The sequence below is a fragment of the Melopsittacus undulatus genome, chromosome Z (genome assembly GCF_012275295.1).
Source record: "Melopsittacus undulatus isolate bMelUnd1 chromosome Z, bMelUnd1.mat.Z, whole genome shotgun sequence".
Classification (NCBI taxonomy): domain Eukaryota; kingdom Metazoa; phylum Chordata; class Aves; order Psittaciformes; family Psittaculidae; genus Melopsittacus; species Melopsittacus undulatus.
Window position 1 is genome coordinate 50,737,467 of NC_047557.1, and position 15,102 is coordinate 50,752,568.

At 40.8% G+C, this 15,102-nt stretch overlaps 1 protein-coding gene across 2 annotated transcripts in view; it reads right to left on the bottom strand.

Moving 5' to 3' along the window:
• ZNF462 (zinc finger protein 462) overlaps positions 1-15,102 on the bottom strand; it is a 52,401-nt gene that overhangs the window by 2,409 nt on the left and 34,890 nt on the right. For both annotated transcript variants that reach the window (XM_031054389.2, XM_005154890.4), the window contains 4 exons: positions 12,902-13,038; positions 8,768-8,991; positions 6,310-6,445; positions 640-754 (listed from right to left, as the gene is read on the bottom strand). In XM_031054389.2, the coding sequence (XP_030910249.1) occupies positions 640-754; positions 6,310-6,445; positions 8,768-8,991; positions 12,902-13,038 (612 nt within the window). The remainder of the gene's footprint in view (positions 1-639; positions 755-6,309; positions 6,446-8,767; positions 8,992-12,901; positions 13,039-15,102) is intronic.

Sequence of the window (15,102 nt, forward strand, 5' to 3'; positions counted from 1 at the left end):
GATGTCCACATTATCTGTGATGCGTAGCATCCCACACTGTACAAACTTCTATACAAAGGCAAAGATTTTCTCTATGAAGATGAACTAGTGAAGTTCATTATGCACATTTTAGGAGGAGTTCATTTCTTTTTGTCCCTTGAAGATCCTTGAAAATTTTCTTCCCTTGATGACATTTCTCTGCACGTAATTCTTTTCACTGTTATGCAATTCAGGTGTGAGCATGAGATATAACAATAAAGGGGGAAAAAAAACCCAAACAGTTCCTTCCTAAAAATGGCCGTGTAATTTTCTGCCATTTTTATGCTGCTCTGCTGGCTGGCAAGATCAACTTACACTTAGGTAAAAGTTAATCCTGGCCAAGCGGTATTAACCTTGGGTCAATCTCAAGTTTCAGAATCACAGTTAAACCCTACAATCTACAGCCATCCCAGGCAGCAGTGCTAAAAAGGATGAACAGGAACTTCCCATGCAGAAACATCTGATGACTGTGTCCATACCTGGGACAACAGAATTGTTCTTATAGAATTGTGTTTGCCTTCATCACAGGGCTTTTGCGGAGGTAAGGAACAGGGTGGGGAGAATGCAGAGTGATCTACTGTTACCTTTGGTGGTCTTTCAAAGGAATGCGAACCAACTTACATGCCATGTCTTAGCACATGTCGCTCCCACTCAGAGCCTTCTGTAAATGATCGGCCACAGAACTCACATGGGAAGCGTTTCCCTGGAGCACCGCCCTCAGGAAACATCATGGGATCTGGAAAAAAAGACAACACAGCCCATGAATCCGGAAGAGGCATGGCAAGAAGTAACCACTACAATCCTGCTCTGATCCCCTCTGCTGCACCTTCTCATCCCTGAGAAACAAAAGGACTTACCTATCAAATAACTGTGTGTGTAAAAATGTAACTCCTCCAAAGCAAAGCAACAGAGCAAGTGACAAATCACAGCATCATAGAATCACAGGCTGGTTTAGGTTGGAAGGAACCTTAAAGTTCACCCAGTTGCAACCCCCTGCCACGGGCAGGGCCACCTTCCACTAGAGCAGGTTGCTCCAAGCCCCTGTGTCCAACCGGCCTTGAGCACTGCCAGGGATGGGGCAGCCACAGCTTCTCTGGGCACCCTGTGCCAGGGCCTCACCACCATCTCAGTAAAGAATTTCTCCCTAATGTCTAACCTAAATCTACCCTCCTCCATTTTAAAGCCATTCCTCCTTGTCCTATCATTACTTGCTCTTATAAAAAGTTCTTCCCCACCTTCCTTGTAGGCCCCCTTTCTGAAGTCTTAAAACATATCTGCAAATAAGGGTAACAAGTTTCTACTCCCTGTTCTTGTATTTCAACAAATTGAGTGATTGTGGAGTTTTAATTTACCAAACCTGATACGTTTAGGGCTAAAAAATGCCTTGAAAGCAGAATAAAAACACCAACCCTCTCTATAATTTTTAAATTGGTAGTAAAATTTTAGGAAACAAAATTTTCCTATATTTAACATGTGGTACTTATAATAAATAAATATTCCTTCATCACAAAGTCTCATGGGTTAAGTTCTAAATCTTAACTGCGTAGGTGTTTCAACCCATCCTAATCTTTTATACAAAGTGCTTGAGGCCTCACTTGTAGAAGTCTCAAGCACCTAGTAATACAAGTGAAGTCACTGGCAGCTCTGGGAGCGGTATTTCTGAAAGCCAAGCTCTATGTGAATGCAGCCAGCTTTAACAAAAGATGAAACATTTTCTCACAAATTAAGAAGATCACCACACAAGCCATTAAAAATAATTGCATGGACTATCTCACTTGATTCTTTTGCTGGAAATGAGACAGCACCATCTGCTCAGAGCATTAATTCCTTAGCAGGGATTATCTTGAGCAAGAAATCAACAGAATGTCTTTCTGACTCCTCCCAAACTACATAATAAAAGAAAAGGGATTTAGCTTCATTTTGGTTTTGATCTCCGCTCACTTGATTTCTTCACTCTCAGATGTAATCTGTTCAAGATCAGCCTATGAGCTTAAAATGCCCACACATTTCCTATTATCTGTGTGAAAGTGCTGTAAATGTATTTTTGGGACTTCTCGTTAGTTAACTTTTACTAATGTTTTGCATGAAATGATTCTTATAATATTTTTGCCTATTCCCTCTGACAGAAAAAGGAAAAACAACCCTTTGTATTTCTTTCTGTCAGTGATTTATTATGTGGTTATCACAAAGATGCTGTGTCAAGAGGAAGACCAGAAAGTAAGTTCAGTTTACATATGCATTTTAATACCTTATGTGTGATGTAAATTTATAAAGACACTGCAACATAAGGACTAGTCATGGTACAGGGACAAATATTTATGGAGGGTGAAAGTTTTAAAGGCAAATGCTGTTGTTCTGTATAAGAATAGTATGGTAAACAATACAAAGTTTATTCTGGATCTCTGTAGAAAGTTGATATGCAACATAGAGGCTGCTCTGCTCAAAGACAGCTGGGGTTGGTCAGCCTGAAGAAAGAGTAGGCTCTGGAGAGACCTTGTTGTGGTCTTTCAGTTCTTAAAGGGGCTTCTAGGAAAGACAGACTTTTTATCAGGGTCTGTAGTGACAGGACAAGGGCTAATGTTTTTAAAGTGAAAGAGAGTAGATTTAGATTGGACACAGTGAAGAAATTTTCTAATATGAGGGTGCTGAGGTACTGGAACAGGTTCCACAGATAATGTGTGGATGTCCCATCAATAGGTAGTAAGACTGGATGAGTCTTTCAGCAATTGGATCTAGTGAAATATGTCTTTGCTCATGTCAGAGGGACTGATCTTTAAAGGTCCCTTCCAACCAAAACCAGTCCATGATTTATACTTGCAATTCCCATTAAGATTAGCAAATGCTACTGCAGTAAATCCATCTCCTCTTCAGAAAACACAGTATTGTTCACCCTACTTCCCAATCAGTTTTCATAGAATCACAGAATCATAGAATGGTTTGGGTTGGAAAGGACCTTAAGATCATCTAGTTCCAACCCCCCTGCCATGGGCAGGGATGCCTCACACTTGACCATGTTGCCCAAGGCTCTGTCTAACCTGGCCTTGAACACTGCCAGGGATGGAGCACTTATCACTTCCTTGGGCAACATGTTCCAGTGTCTCACCACCATCACAGTAGAGAACTTCTTCCTTATATCCAGTCTGAACTTCCCCTCTTTAACTTTAAAAACAGTGTTTTAGTTTTGTTTCTAGGAATGTGCATTTTGACTGCTTCTCTGGAGCACTATCAGAACTGCTCTTCTGTGGAGCCTGCAGAAGAGAGGTAACAAGACTGCTCAGACACCTAACCTCTTTGCAGTTTTCCTGAATCACACACACAAGCACTCATGGACATTTATTTTTGTCTACTGTGGAAAAACACCTCTCGATTCCACTTTCTGCCAAGACCAAGACATAAAGGTCAGTAAAGACAAACAGTCCCTCTAGGCTGCACTTCTACCAGGAAGAGCTGTTCTTTCCATGCTGTATGCCAGACACCCTCTTTTCCCCCCTCATCTTCTTCCACCCAAGTCAATATATTTTCTCCTATCCTTTAGTAACAGACAACAACTCCCTTCCTTTCCCATCCAAGACAGCAGTTCAGCTCTGCTGAACTCTGCTGTTTACATGGGCAAGAGCCCTTCTTTAGTTCACTGTCCAACAGCCCATTTGGAGAAGCAATACGTTCTTCTTTGCACCTTCAGTACTGCACATACCAGCCCTAAGTTAAAGTGCTGAATCTAGGCAGCTGCTTGACTCAGGGGAAGAAATCCTGGTTCTGACAGTCACAGACTTCAGAGAGGTCAGACAGCGTTTGCTTCCAAATACTCAGAGCACACAGAAGCACTCTCAGCAAATCCCACTTCCTGCTAACACCACAAAGGCTAGAATTGCCAAAAGCACCCAAGTGGCATACAGGATTACACAATTTGATGTGGTTTGAAAGCTGTGAAAGCATTAGCCACTGTGACAAGCTATATTTAAAACCATAGTTTCTGGTCCTCTGCTAACAGGGCAAACCATTTCTGTGTTAAATCCATCTTCCTAAAATCCTCAGGGAGACGTCAGCATACAACTCAGCATTCAGCAACCACCACACCTTCAGTTCCTGTCTCACTGGGATATTGTTTGAAAGTGTACCTTGCATCTTCCACCTTTAGTAGTAATCCATAATTTCTCTAGAAAAATACAGTCCATACATCTGGATATTTTCTAAATATCCTTGCTGTAGCAGAGAAGGGCTTTCTGTGTTTCCTACCTATTTTAGTGTAATGTATTGCACATGGTAACAAATTAAAAGGGATTAAAAGTAACAATTGTGAAACACTGACCCTATAGGCCAGTCAGGAAAGAGTATCTGCAAATCAATATGGAAATATGCATGATCTTTTTAGGCTGATCATTAGAATAAGCATGCAGAAATCATTTTAGCCAGTTACAGATCAATAAAGCACAGACACAGGTGGAAAAAGTACAAAATAAAAATTAGTATTAAGACCCTATCCCTTGCTTAATTATTTACCATATGAAACAAGGGGATAACACAGCTATTATCCTTGCAAATTTAAATTTCTAGCATAGATAGTGGTATTTTTATTATTTCACAGTGCAACCTAAAGCAAATTTAAACACTGAACTTCACCTTGGGCTGTCCCACTCCCCGTGGTGCATTTTACAGGGATTTGAAAGACTTGGCAGATAGCACCTTCTTCCCCTTGATCTAGATACCATGGCTTCCAAGGTCACTTCAGCACCTGTGCTTGTATGTAATGCTAAGGTAACACTCACAAGGACAGCTTGACTCTTCATCCCCTGCTAGCTGTGGATCTACACTAAACATTAATGAGCCTGCTACACCTGCAGCTAAGGTCCTTTAGTCAAATCATTACACAATCACTGTTCAGATCATGAACCAATACGGGTCAAAGCTGTCCCTCAACAGACACCCAAGCATGTTTCCCCAAGATACTGAAGTTGAACTTAAAATGCATATAGAACAAACATTCCTTTAGGTCCTTCTCTGGTTTTTCTACTGTTTCACCTAAGATCTTGTGAAGGATATTTTTCATAGAAACATAAATTTTTGCCTACCCAACTCACTTCCTTTCTCATTTAAGTAAAAGCTATCACTAACCACTCCTGAAGTCAAGTGCTAGTGATAAGTGCAGACTGAATTTATGCTGCAGAGATGCTAAACAAAAGCCAAGATGCTGGGGTCTTGCTATTAAAAGGCATGACCTGATCCCCTCCTATTCTGTAAACAGCCTGTGAATTCAGAAATGTCAGTTCTTCAGCACCTGAAAAGATGTAGGGAGGTACATTTTCTTTTGTCAGCTTGAGAGCTGAAAATTCAGGAGGAAAAAATAAACATGGTAGCATACCTTTAGTTAAAATACTTAGAACATGGCTAACTAACTGCATGCATCAGAATCAAGAGGGTGAGTGACTCCAGGAACCTGACATTCAGACATCACAGGGCTAAAGATGTTAAAGACTTGTGAGCATACTGCACTTAACTGATGAACTACATTTAACTGATGAATTGTGCACTAGAGCAGGCTAAACAACATACAGTTTACAACAGATACTGCAATATCCTGGTTTTCAAGGGGGAAGGTTGTTGGAAGGGAAAGTCAAGAAACTCCTAGTTGAAAAGGATTCAATTTACAGAGAACTTTTCCCCTGCTAATCTAACTTTGACCAAACCAAAAGCATTAGCAAGCACATGGCCTAGCCTTGCTGAGGTCAGAGTAATTAGTCTTAGGTATGAACTTGGGCACATATTTGAACACACAACAGTACAGGGCATGCATGGAAGTGCTCTGGCTCCAGATCTACCAACTGCAGCAACTGCAACAGGACTGACTCTGTCTGACAAGGAATGCAGGGCACAGTTAATAACAGCCCATAAGAAAGTTTGGGCATGACCCCTTCCATCCTTCACTTGAACAATGTTAAGTGAAAAGCTGACAATTTGTTACCAAAACAGAAAATCTGACAGACCACTAAAATACTCCACTTACGTAGTTTTCCAGGCTCTTACAGATGTTATCTGCATGGGCAGATAAATCACAGATGCTATCTGTGTTTTCTCATAGTACATATTTTCTTAAGAGACAGAAAACTTGTAATAAGGATTAGAAAACATGAGAGGAGCAATGTCTTCACAAAAGCCCCATTCTGCTCCTGCTGCCATACCTGCATGGCTCTACAGGAATGTGTGGTAGAGTCAACAGCTGACCTTGCTTGATGAGACTGGTAGGGCATGTTGGAGTGGAAAAAAGAAAGCCAAACCAAAAAAAGCTGCACTGACCTCTCTCTTCAGTCTTGGGGCTTAACTCTTCTTCTTCTTTTTCTTCTTCATCACTGCTGGAGCTCTCTATTTTCCCCTTCATTTGTTCCAACTGGTCCAAGTTAACACGTCCAACGAGCTCAAAATTACGACTCACCTTTGAAAGATACACTTTGTTCAGCAATCAGCACACCCCTCAGCTATTCAGAAAAACCATCACATATGTAAAACGTAACAGAGTACACCCCAAAGCCTGCTCAGTTAGAGGTGACATGCTTTTTTTTTTTCCTTCTTCTTTTGCTGCTTATTCTTCATTTCTCATTTTTGGTTTTGAAAAATCAATGACATTCAGCAAACACCCCCTCCCCCATTTTTTCCTGGTTTTGATGCATTAAAACAAAACAAAATCCAAGAAATGCAAAACACTTTTAAGTTTCATCCCCTTTTTATGGCATCATTCAACCACTGTGATCAAACACTACTATTGTACATCCACACTGAAGGAAAATTCTTTGTGACTGGTTCATTCAGCTTCATTCACAAGAAGATGGGTCTTTTACTACTACACTTTCACTCATTAATAACAGATTAATTTTCGTTACAAAGAACTGCAAAGTGCTTTGCAAACTGATACACAGGCTATAATGGGAACACTCCGGCCAGCAGTCAAATTCAGCTAACCCTAGGGTGAAACGCATCAGCTACTTAACAGCTCACAGCAGCAGCATGAAAGTAGCAGTTTAGGGCTTGGAAGTCAGGAACTCCATGACATCCAAGAGAAACAGCAGAGGAGCAGTCGAGATTTACAGCAGAGGCAGAGAGCATGGAGCATGACCAGGACACTAGGGCTAATACTTGTTGGATGACAAGTGCCCTCTGAGCTCATTGATCACTGCTGGGAAGGATTTTGGATTCATGTTTCATGCAAAGAGACAGCACTCCAGCAGCACAGGCACTGAGCCACAGAGGCAGAGAGGATGGAAATGGAGTGCAGTACAACACCTCTTGCAAGATTGTGAATGAAATATCAACACTCACTGCCCATTTTTTATCCCTCTGTGGGAAAGCAAATGTGAATGAACATAAGGACCATGTGAATCAGACTGTAGTGTATCTCCAAATAGCAAACTATCCTGGTGTGCAGATTCCTAGTACTACTCCATACAGGCAGCTGTGACGAGGTTTTCTTGACTTACAACATTACCCACTGAGATATAAACAAACAAGACCACATGCAAGGCACTTAATTCAAATCAGCTCATGCACAGGAACTCTTTAAAGTGCAATATATCACTTGGGTATCTAAGCCCAGAACGTGGACACAAATTAGTGTGATATAAATTACCAAAGAGAAATGGGGAAAATATATCCTGAACTACAAAACTCCATCAATGCACATTTGGATTGGAAGGGAGAGCCAAGTAAGGTAATAATTTTCCTAGCCTGACGTACTGTGTCAAAAGAATGAGGAATAGTGCCTCGTGGATATGCCAGGTGTCTTACTGTGGTGACTAGGAGGCATGGAACATCTCATGTTAGTTGCAGAAGACTCTCCAGAAGTAGTAAAGATTAGGGCAGATAAGGATGGCAGGTCACCATAAGTTTACAGAGTTAATTTTTATAAGACAGCCATATATTTTTTAAGCATTAAGAGTTTTTCTGGGAATTCTGATGCTATTTCTATCAATATAAATGTATTTGGCTGTGTCATTCAAGTCAATAAAATAGCAGTGATTTTTTAGGGAGGACCTGGGCAGCTCAGCTCCCTCCAACAGGTGGAAATATGACAAGGAAGCAGTCTAACAAATACTCCAAAACACATTTCAGTTCTATAATTTAAGTGTTTCTCAGCTAAACAGCTCACAGCTACAGAAATTCAAAGCTAACAGTCTGTGGAAAGCCTCTAATGACTTCTCAGATACTGTATCAGGTTTGCATTCAGGCACCCCACAAAAACTCCAAAGCAGCCTTGACTTAGGACCTGGTTTTACTTGCTGTTTATCTTTCCCTTGTTAAATGTAAACAGGGATGTATTGCTCTCTTTGTTATTAAAATATGCATGGCACCTCACTGCCGCTGAAGTTGCCAGAGCAATCTTATGTTTGGAATCTCCTGCCTTTTAGAGAAGCTGAATCACACAGCCATAATATTGTTTCACAACCTTTCCCCCCCCCCCCCTCGTTAAATAAACCTAGCATACACAAGAGCCTTTTTCAGATAATCATACTCTGCATACAACACTCTGCTAATTCTGATCAATCTGAACAGCTTTAGAAATCCTGAATTTCGAGTTTTTAAAAGATAAATAAATAATAGAAAACAGAGGAAGTGAAGCCCAACATGGAATTAGTATCCAGATTTGGAGAGGGAGAAAGGAAAAAATGCAATGGCAAATTGGCTACTCAAGAATTTATATGCAAGTAAACTAATAGAGCATTTGCAAAGAGACTGCTACAAGTGAAAACTATCTGGATGTTACCTTATGCTCATCTCGAAGGTGAGCATCCAGCTCCTCTGTGTGTTTGGTCTCATAGTAGCAGAGTTGGCATTTGTAAGGTTTCAGTTCATTGTGCTTCTCTATGTGCTGCTGCAAGCTCTCATCACTGGAGCAGGTAAAAGTACACTTGTCACAGCGGAAAACAACTCCCTGCAAATACTTCGACAGTTTGGAACGGCAGACTTCAATGGGAACAACCCGCTCTTCTGTAGGAACAGGACAACATTCACTTAACAAACTTTATGAAATACCACTTGTCAACTACCACCAACCCAAAGAGGAAGATCTGCTGTATGGATATACAGGACATCTACAAAGGAATGGCAACTAAGCTGGATCCACACACAAAAAAAAAACAAAATACAACAATTCTTTCTTCAATGACAGGGGTAATCCTCCAAGGCTACATATGCAAGTGTCCTCATAAATGTAACTGCTTACGGGGTGAAGAGGTTGGGAATTAAATTCTGGGGGCAAATGAGGCCCATCTGTGAGTCAGAGTAGCAAAGCCTGCAAATACAAAACCATCCATAAATCAGCCAGACCAAAGGTCCATTTTGGTTCAGTACTTGACAGCAGCAAGGAATGGCTGTTAGAAATGTAATAAACAGGGAAGCTGCAGGGTGCCTCCCAATGCATCACCCTGCTGGCTCTATAAAAATCAAAGCTGGTCTCCTCACCATCACACCTAAATCACCTCTGAAGTCTCTGAGGAATGAGAGGGTAAGCAACGCAGCACCTTTTCCTGGAAGAGGCTGTGAAGTTCAGCCAGGGGCAGAAACCTCCCTACACACCCACAACTTTCAGAAGGCTCCGATTCAAAATTGGCATGCATGATGCACTGAAAAAGCTCTTGCTGAGTTTTCAAACTCTCCACTTCTCAAACAAAGCACTGACACTTAACAGAGCAGCAATTAATTTCAGTCATTTCATAGAGCCAGAATCCGATGTGCATAACACACACTGCAGTTCCTCTAGCTGTGTGCACAAGAGAAACCCTAAATTTGATCCTTCAGCTAAGGGTCACCAGAAAATCCTCATTTATGGCCTTCTGTTACTCAACTGACATTTTGAACTAGAACATTGAAATTTAGTATTGTTGTTCCTTATGGACTGCAGATTAAAGAAGTTTGATCCCCCTCATGCAGGTTCATCCCTAACAACAGATTAAAACAAACAAATGAAAAAAAACAGGCCTGAACCTCAGACATGGAGGCTAGAGGAATGCGAGACGCAGCAATCCACATGTGGATCTGAGTCACTGTGCTCTCATTTTTAGTGAGGAGGGTAATATATCCAAGGACAACTACAGAAATACAAACTTCCTTGGGGTTTCTAGAAGGTGGCAAAAGCTCCACTGTTCATGCACCTTTGGCCAATTCACCTGCCACCACTGCTTACAAGACTTTACTACAGCCCAACAAAATATTCCATCTTGCTCAACTTCTCCTGAACACAAAAGCTGTCCTATCTCGTTACTTCCTCCTTGGCCGCTTCAAAAAGTGTAAGTTTTTCCCCAAAGCTATGCCTTTGAAAAAAACTGTGGAGTTGTAATTCTTTTCTAAACCAACAACAGTTTCTCTAGCCATAAAGACACCAAGTTGTGGTTGTTCAGGGTGGTAAAACAGGAGGGGAGAATAGGATCTAAGAGACAACAGAATTTAAAGCTATGATTCTGAGGTCATAAGGAGACTTTTTACAACGTTTTTGCAGCTGTGTGCTTTTGAACTCACTGAAATAAGTGACACAGCTGGTTTCAAATGTGAAAAACTCAAGTGAAGTTTTCAAAAAGAGAAATACTAATTAATATATTTGAAAATTTACTTTTCCTCTAGCACCTGGCACTGACTAAAAAACCTAAAACATGAGACAGTATAAACCCTTTTTATCTACCAGTCTGGAGTAATGTAACATTCCTTAATTCAGACTACCAAAACCTATTATCTCACACTCACATGAACACTCCCTGAATCAAAGGCAGCACAATAACACAAGAAAAGCAAAGTGAACATAAACAAAAATTCTAACCTGAAGGTGGCTTCTGTAGGGAAGGAAGAGGGAAATTAAGAGGGAAATATATACTCATTTCAAGCACCTGCTGTTTCACCAAGGGTTAAGGGTGCAACAACTTGGAAGTAATGTAAGAGTCATGTATCTGTAAACAGCTTTTTTACATAGGAGGAACATTAACTATGAATGGATCAAATCCTTCACTTTTTATCTTACACACTGCACTACTCCATCTATGTCAAAACTAATATTCCTGGACCACACCTCAAGGCTCTGCCGTTGTTTTATCAATGTAACAGCTATAAAGAAGGCAGGCTATCTCAGACTACGTTCACCATCCCACAGTATTTCTTTCAGTGTAAGTTAAATCTTGCCAAAATTGTCTGCTTCAGCTGCCACACAATCAAAAATAACAGTAGAGGAGGTTTTAGCTGGATATATGCACTAGAAAGGAATTTGAGAATGGACCCTATTTCTTTCATTACATGGAAGCTTGATGCCAGAGAAAAAAGTTGCCCATCAACAGTTACCTTTGAGATTATCAGCTTTACGTTAAAGCCTCTTTTACTCTGTTTTACCTCTCCATTATGTCCTTTGCTATCAGCTTTGTTTCAGCAGTACAAAGGCTTGAGATTTGGTTTGTGCAACTGAAGCAACAGCTCTACAAAAAAACAAATCCACAGTTTCACTTACCCAGGAGGTAAGCACCTCCTTGAAATTGGTCAGAAACATCTCTGTACAGGCAGTACAGTTGCCTGAGCTCATGAAGTGGTCTTCCACTTCTGCAACTGGACATTTCCAGGGTCAGTTCTAGGCATGATGGAAAAGACCCATACTAGGCCCATCCAGCTCTCCCTCAGCTTGTCTATACGTATTTTAAAGGTCTGTCATTTTCCGCAGGGGCCCTGGCACAGCCACAAAACAGAGCACACCTCAGCAGCACTTGGAACTGCATGGTCCCCTGCGCAGGGGTTAACTAAATCCTCCACTCCTCTGAAGTGAGCTAATTCTGGAGTATTAGTCTGAAGCTGGGCAAAATTGACACAGCAACACCTTCAAAGACAGGAAGCAAAAGCTAAAGCATCTGCCAAACCCTTACAACCAAATAAGGCAGCTTTGTAATTTGCTGTCTGAATCACTGACAGGTCATTTTTCCCAGATGTTCCCTCAGAATAGCCCTGCTAGCAGATAGAAACTTCGATGATCTCTGCCAACCTCACTGCTTTGGTACATGAAGGACTTTAAGCTACCAACACTGGAAAGTGGTATGTTACACGGAATTATGATAGTGCTTGTCACACCAGGATCTCCTCCAGAAAAAAAGATGGCATGCAAAACTTGTGTTTGCTCACCACCAATACCCTACTGTGAAACTCTGCCCAACCTGCGAGCAGGCAGAGTGCCATCCCAACACATGGGTTTGGATTTCGGCAGCCAACAGACCATCTACAAGCATCAAGTGTGATAGCTGTGGGCAGGAATCCCAGCCCAGAGAGCCCAAACAGCTGTCTCTTCTGAGCTAGCAAGCCTGCAGTTAATAGAACATAGAAATTCCTAATCCTGCTTCTAGCTGTCTTTAAAATCAAGACAGGAAAGGTAAAGATAGAAAAAGTGTCTTAAAGAAAAACAAAAATATTTTAATTCTTGTTTTGATCCTAAGAATACTGAAGAGAAAAAATTCAAGCAAGTAATCAAGGGGTATTTTGGGGTCTCTATGTTTAGTGATATAAATTGTCACAGAGTTCATGATAGCAAGGCCTTTACGATAACAATATCATAAGCAGGAAACAACTCTGCCCTAATTCAGAGCTGCAGCTTTGGGCAACTTTTGCTAAACAGGTGTTTGATGACTTTTCTAGAGAAAAAGCTTAAAAACCATTTTCAAGCTGCACTGTTTCAGCACTGGCTAACTCTGAATTTTACAGTAAATAAATAAGATGCATCATTTAGAAATTAAACAAAAGATACTCAAGGGCTGATGACTTATTCAACATATTTGTCCTTGTGTACAGAGAGAGGAAAATTTAATTAAACCAGTCTGAAAGACAAAAGTGTTGTTCAGCAGTCCCCTCATCAGATACAGACACATACGCAGATTATTGTTACCTCTGTGCAGTACTATATGGTCAATCATGTTGCGTTTGTATTTGGTGTGATATAGGCAAAGAGGACAGCGAAGGTCTTTGGGTCCTTCCTCAGGAACTGCTGAATGCCCAGCTTCCACGTGCATAGTAAAAGCAGATCTGTGAAACAGGAGGGAGAGATGGAAGCAGTCAGAAGAGGTGTGCAGGGAACGATGAAGTGTCATAGCTCTATAAGGGACGTGTTGTGTAAAATGGTACAGATAGCTCTCAGCCTTATCTCCACAGTGCCACATGGCATTTCAGTGGGGCTACTCACATGAGTAACACATGAGCAGAGGTATTTGCAGGCTTATATCCTCAAGTAACAAACACTGATTCTGACAAGATATTCTTTTGCATGAGTTGCTCTATAGTCACATTGCTATAGTTAAGATAGCAAAAGAATTCCCATCATTCATGCTCATTATTAGTCTTCAGGCTGAAATATTCAGTGTGCTTTCTCTGTCAAAGATTAAATTTTTAGCAAGTTCAACAAACCCTATCAACTATTCTTGACTTGCATGGGTGAGGATAGACTTATTTCTGGAGGCAGTTAACATCCTTAACCACCTCTGTCTTTGTAGTAAAAGTCCAAAATCAGTTAAAATGTTAAAATCCAGGTTACAAAACAGACTTGGGTTCACAATAAGTCTGGCTCTGAGTAGTTAAGTTTTAAAGCATCACCTATAAGGATCTGAAAATCCAAGACTAATAATACTGTACTTATTAATGTGGAGGAATGAATGAATACTCCACAGTATTTTTACACATGCAAAAAAATCATGCTGACATTACAGTGGCTTCACACTTAAAAGCTTCAAGAGACATGCAAACAGTAGAAGTTAACTGTACACCTATAACCACAAGCTCAACAAGGGAAAGGTGTCTGGTGAACTTGGTCATTTTTTCCTAAAGCAGTGGTAAAGCTTGCAAAAGCAAAGGACCTTGCCACACTGAGAGTAATTAGTCTCTTTTAAGTTCTTCAAGACTCTCAGCTTGAACACAAAGCAACTTACTAACACAACTGGCTTTGGGCCCAACCCAATGATCACTGAATTCTACAGGTGTATTTCTATCAACTTCAGTGAATCCTTTCATGCAGTTAAGTTTCTATGGTGAATTGAAGAGGGGATTGGTATGTGGCTTTTTGCTCCCCTCCCCCTTCTTAAAGACAGAAAACATACTCTGCTTCTCTAAAAACCCAAGACTTAATTCCTGAATGAAACATCACCTGAAAGAACACTTTTCCCTTATGCAACTATGAATCCTTTTAAATATTGCTTAAGATCATTTTATTTCATCCAGGTTGAAGAAAATGGCATTTGCCAGATATGAACAGATTGAATGGACCTGGCAATTTCTAGATAAATAGCAACCAGAACTGTCTTGGGTTCAGCAGTACCAGCCATTTTACTATTATAATAGTAAATTTTAACATTAAGGTAGCAAGAGAAGCTAGAGAAATATACCTACAGGTTCCCCTTCTGTAGATTCTCTCAGGTTTGTTTTCAACATTTTGTTAAGCAGAACCACTCCCTTTTATCCAACCTTACTGCTTACCATCACCAGTCTCCTAAAAACTTAAGAGACCTCAAATGTCAGCTGAGGGTGTTGTGCCTGGGGGTCCAGCATATCAGGAGGAAATGACGAATAGCACAGGTGCATATTTTCCCTTGCTGAACAGCAGCTAAAAACATGCACACACACAAACACACACAGCACTGAGTTTTTAAACTTTGCACATCCAATTGGATTTTCTGAAATATCTCTGTATGTCATCAAATATGCCAGAGAATACTTCGCATTTCAACCTAGATAGATGGTGGGAGAAATAAAATTACATTACAGAGGTTTCTTCAGAGATGCGATATAAACTCTCCTGTCTCCCTAGGACACCTGATTTTCCCATGCTTCACACTGGTTGCACCAGGAAATGACCTTATTTTTGCAGAGAAATTTTCACATTTGAGGATAAGGATAGCACTCTTATTGCCTCTGCCGAGGAAAAAGTTCTACCTATACCATTTCCTTCAGCAAGTAACTTGGTGCCCTGCTGGCCTTGCTGTTCGCAAACAGAGAGGGACTTGGGTGACATGGTGGTTGGAGGCTGTCTTGGGCATAGCGGTCATTAAATGATTGGTGTCCAGTTCTGGGAGAAGGAGGAGGATCAGCAGAACTGTTGCT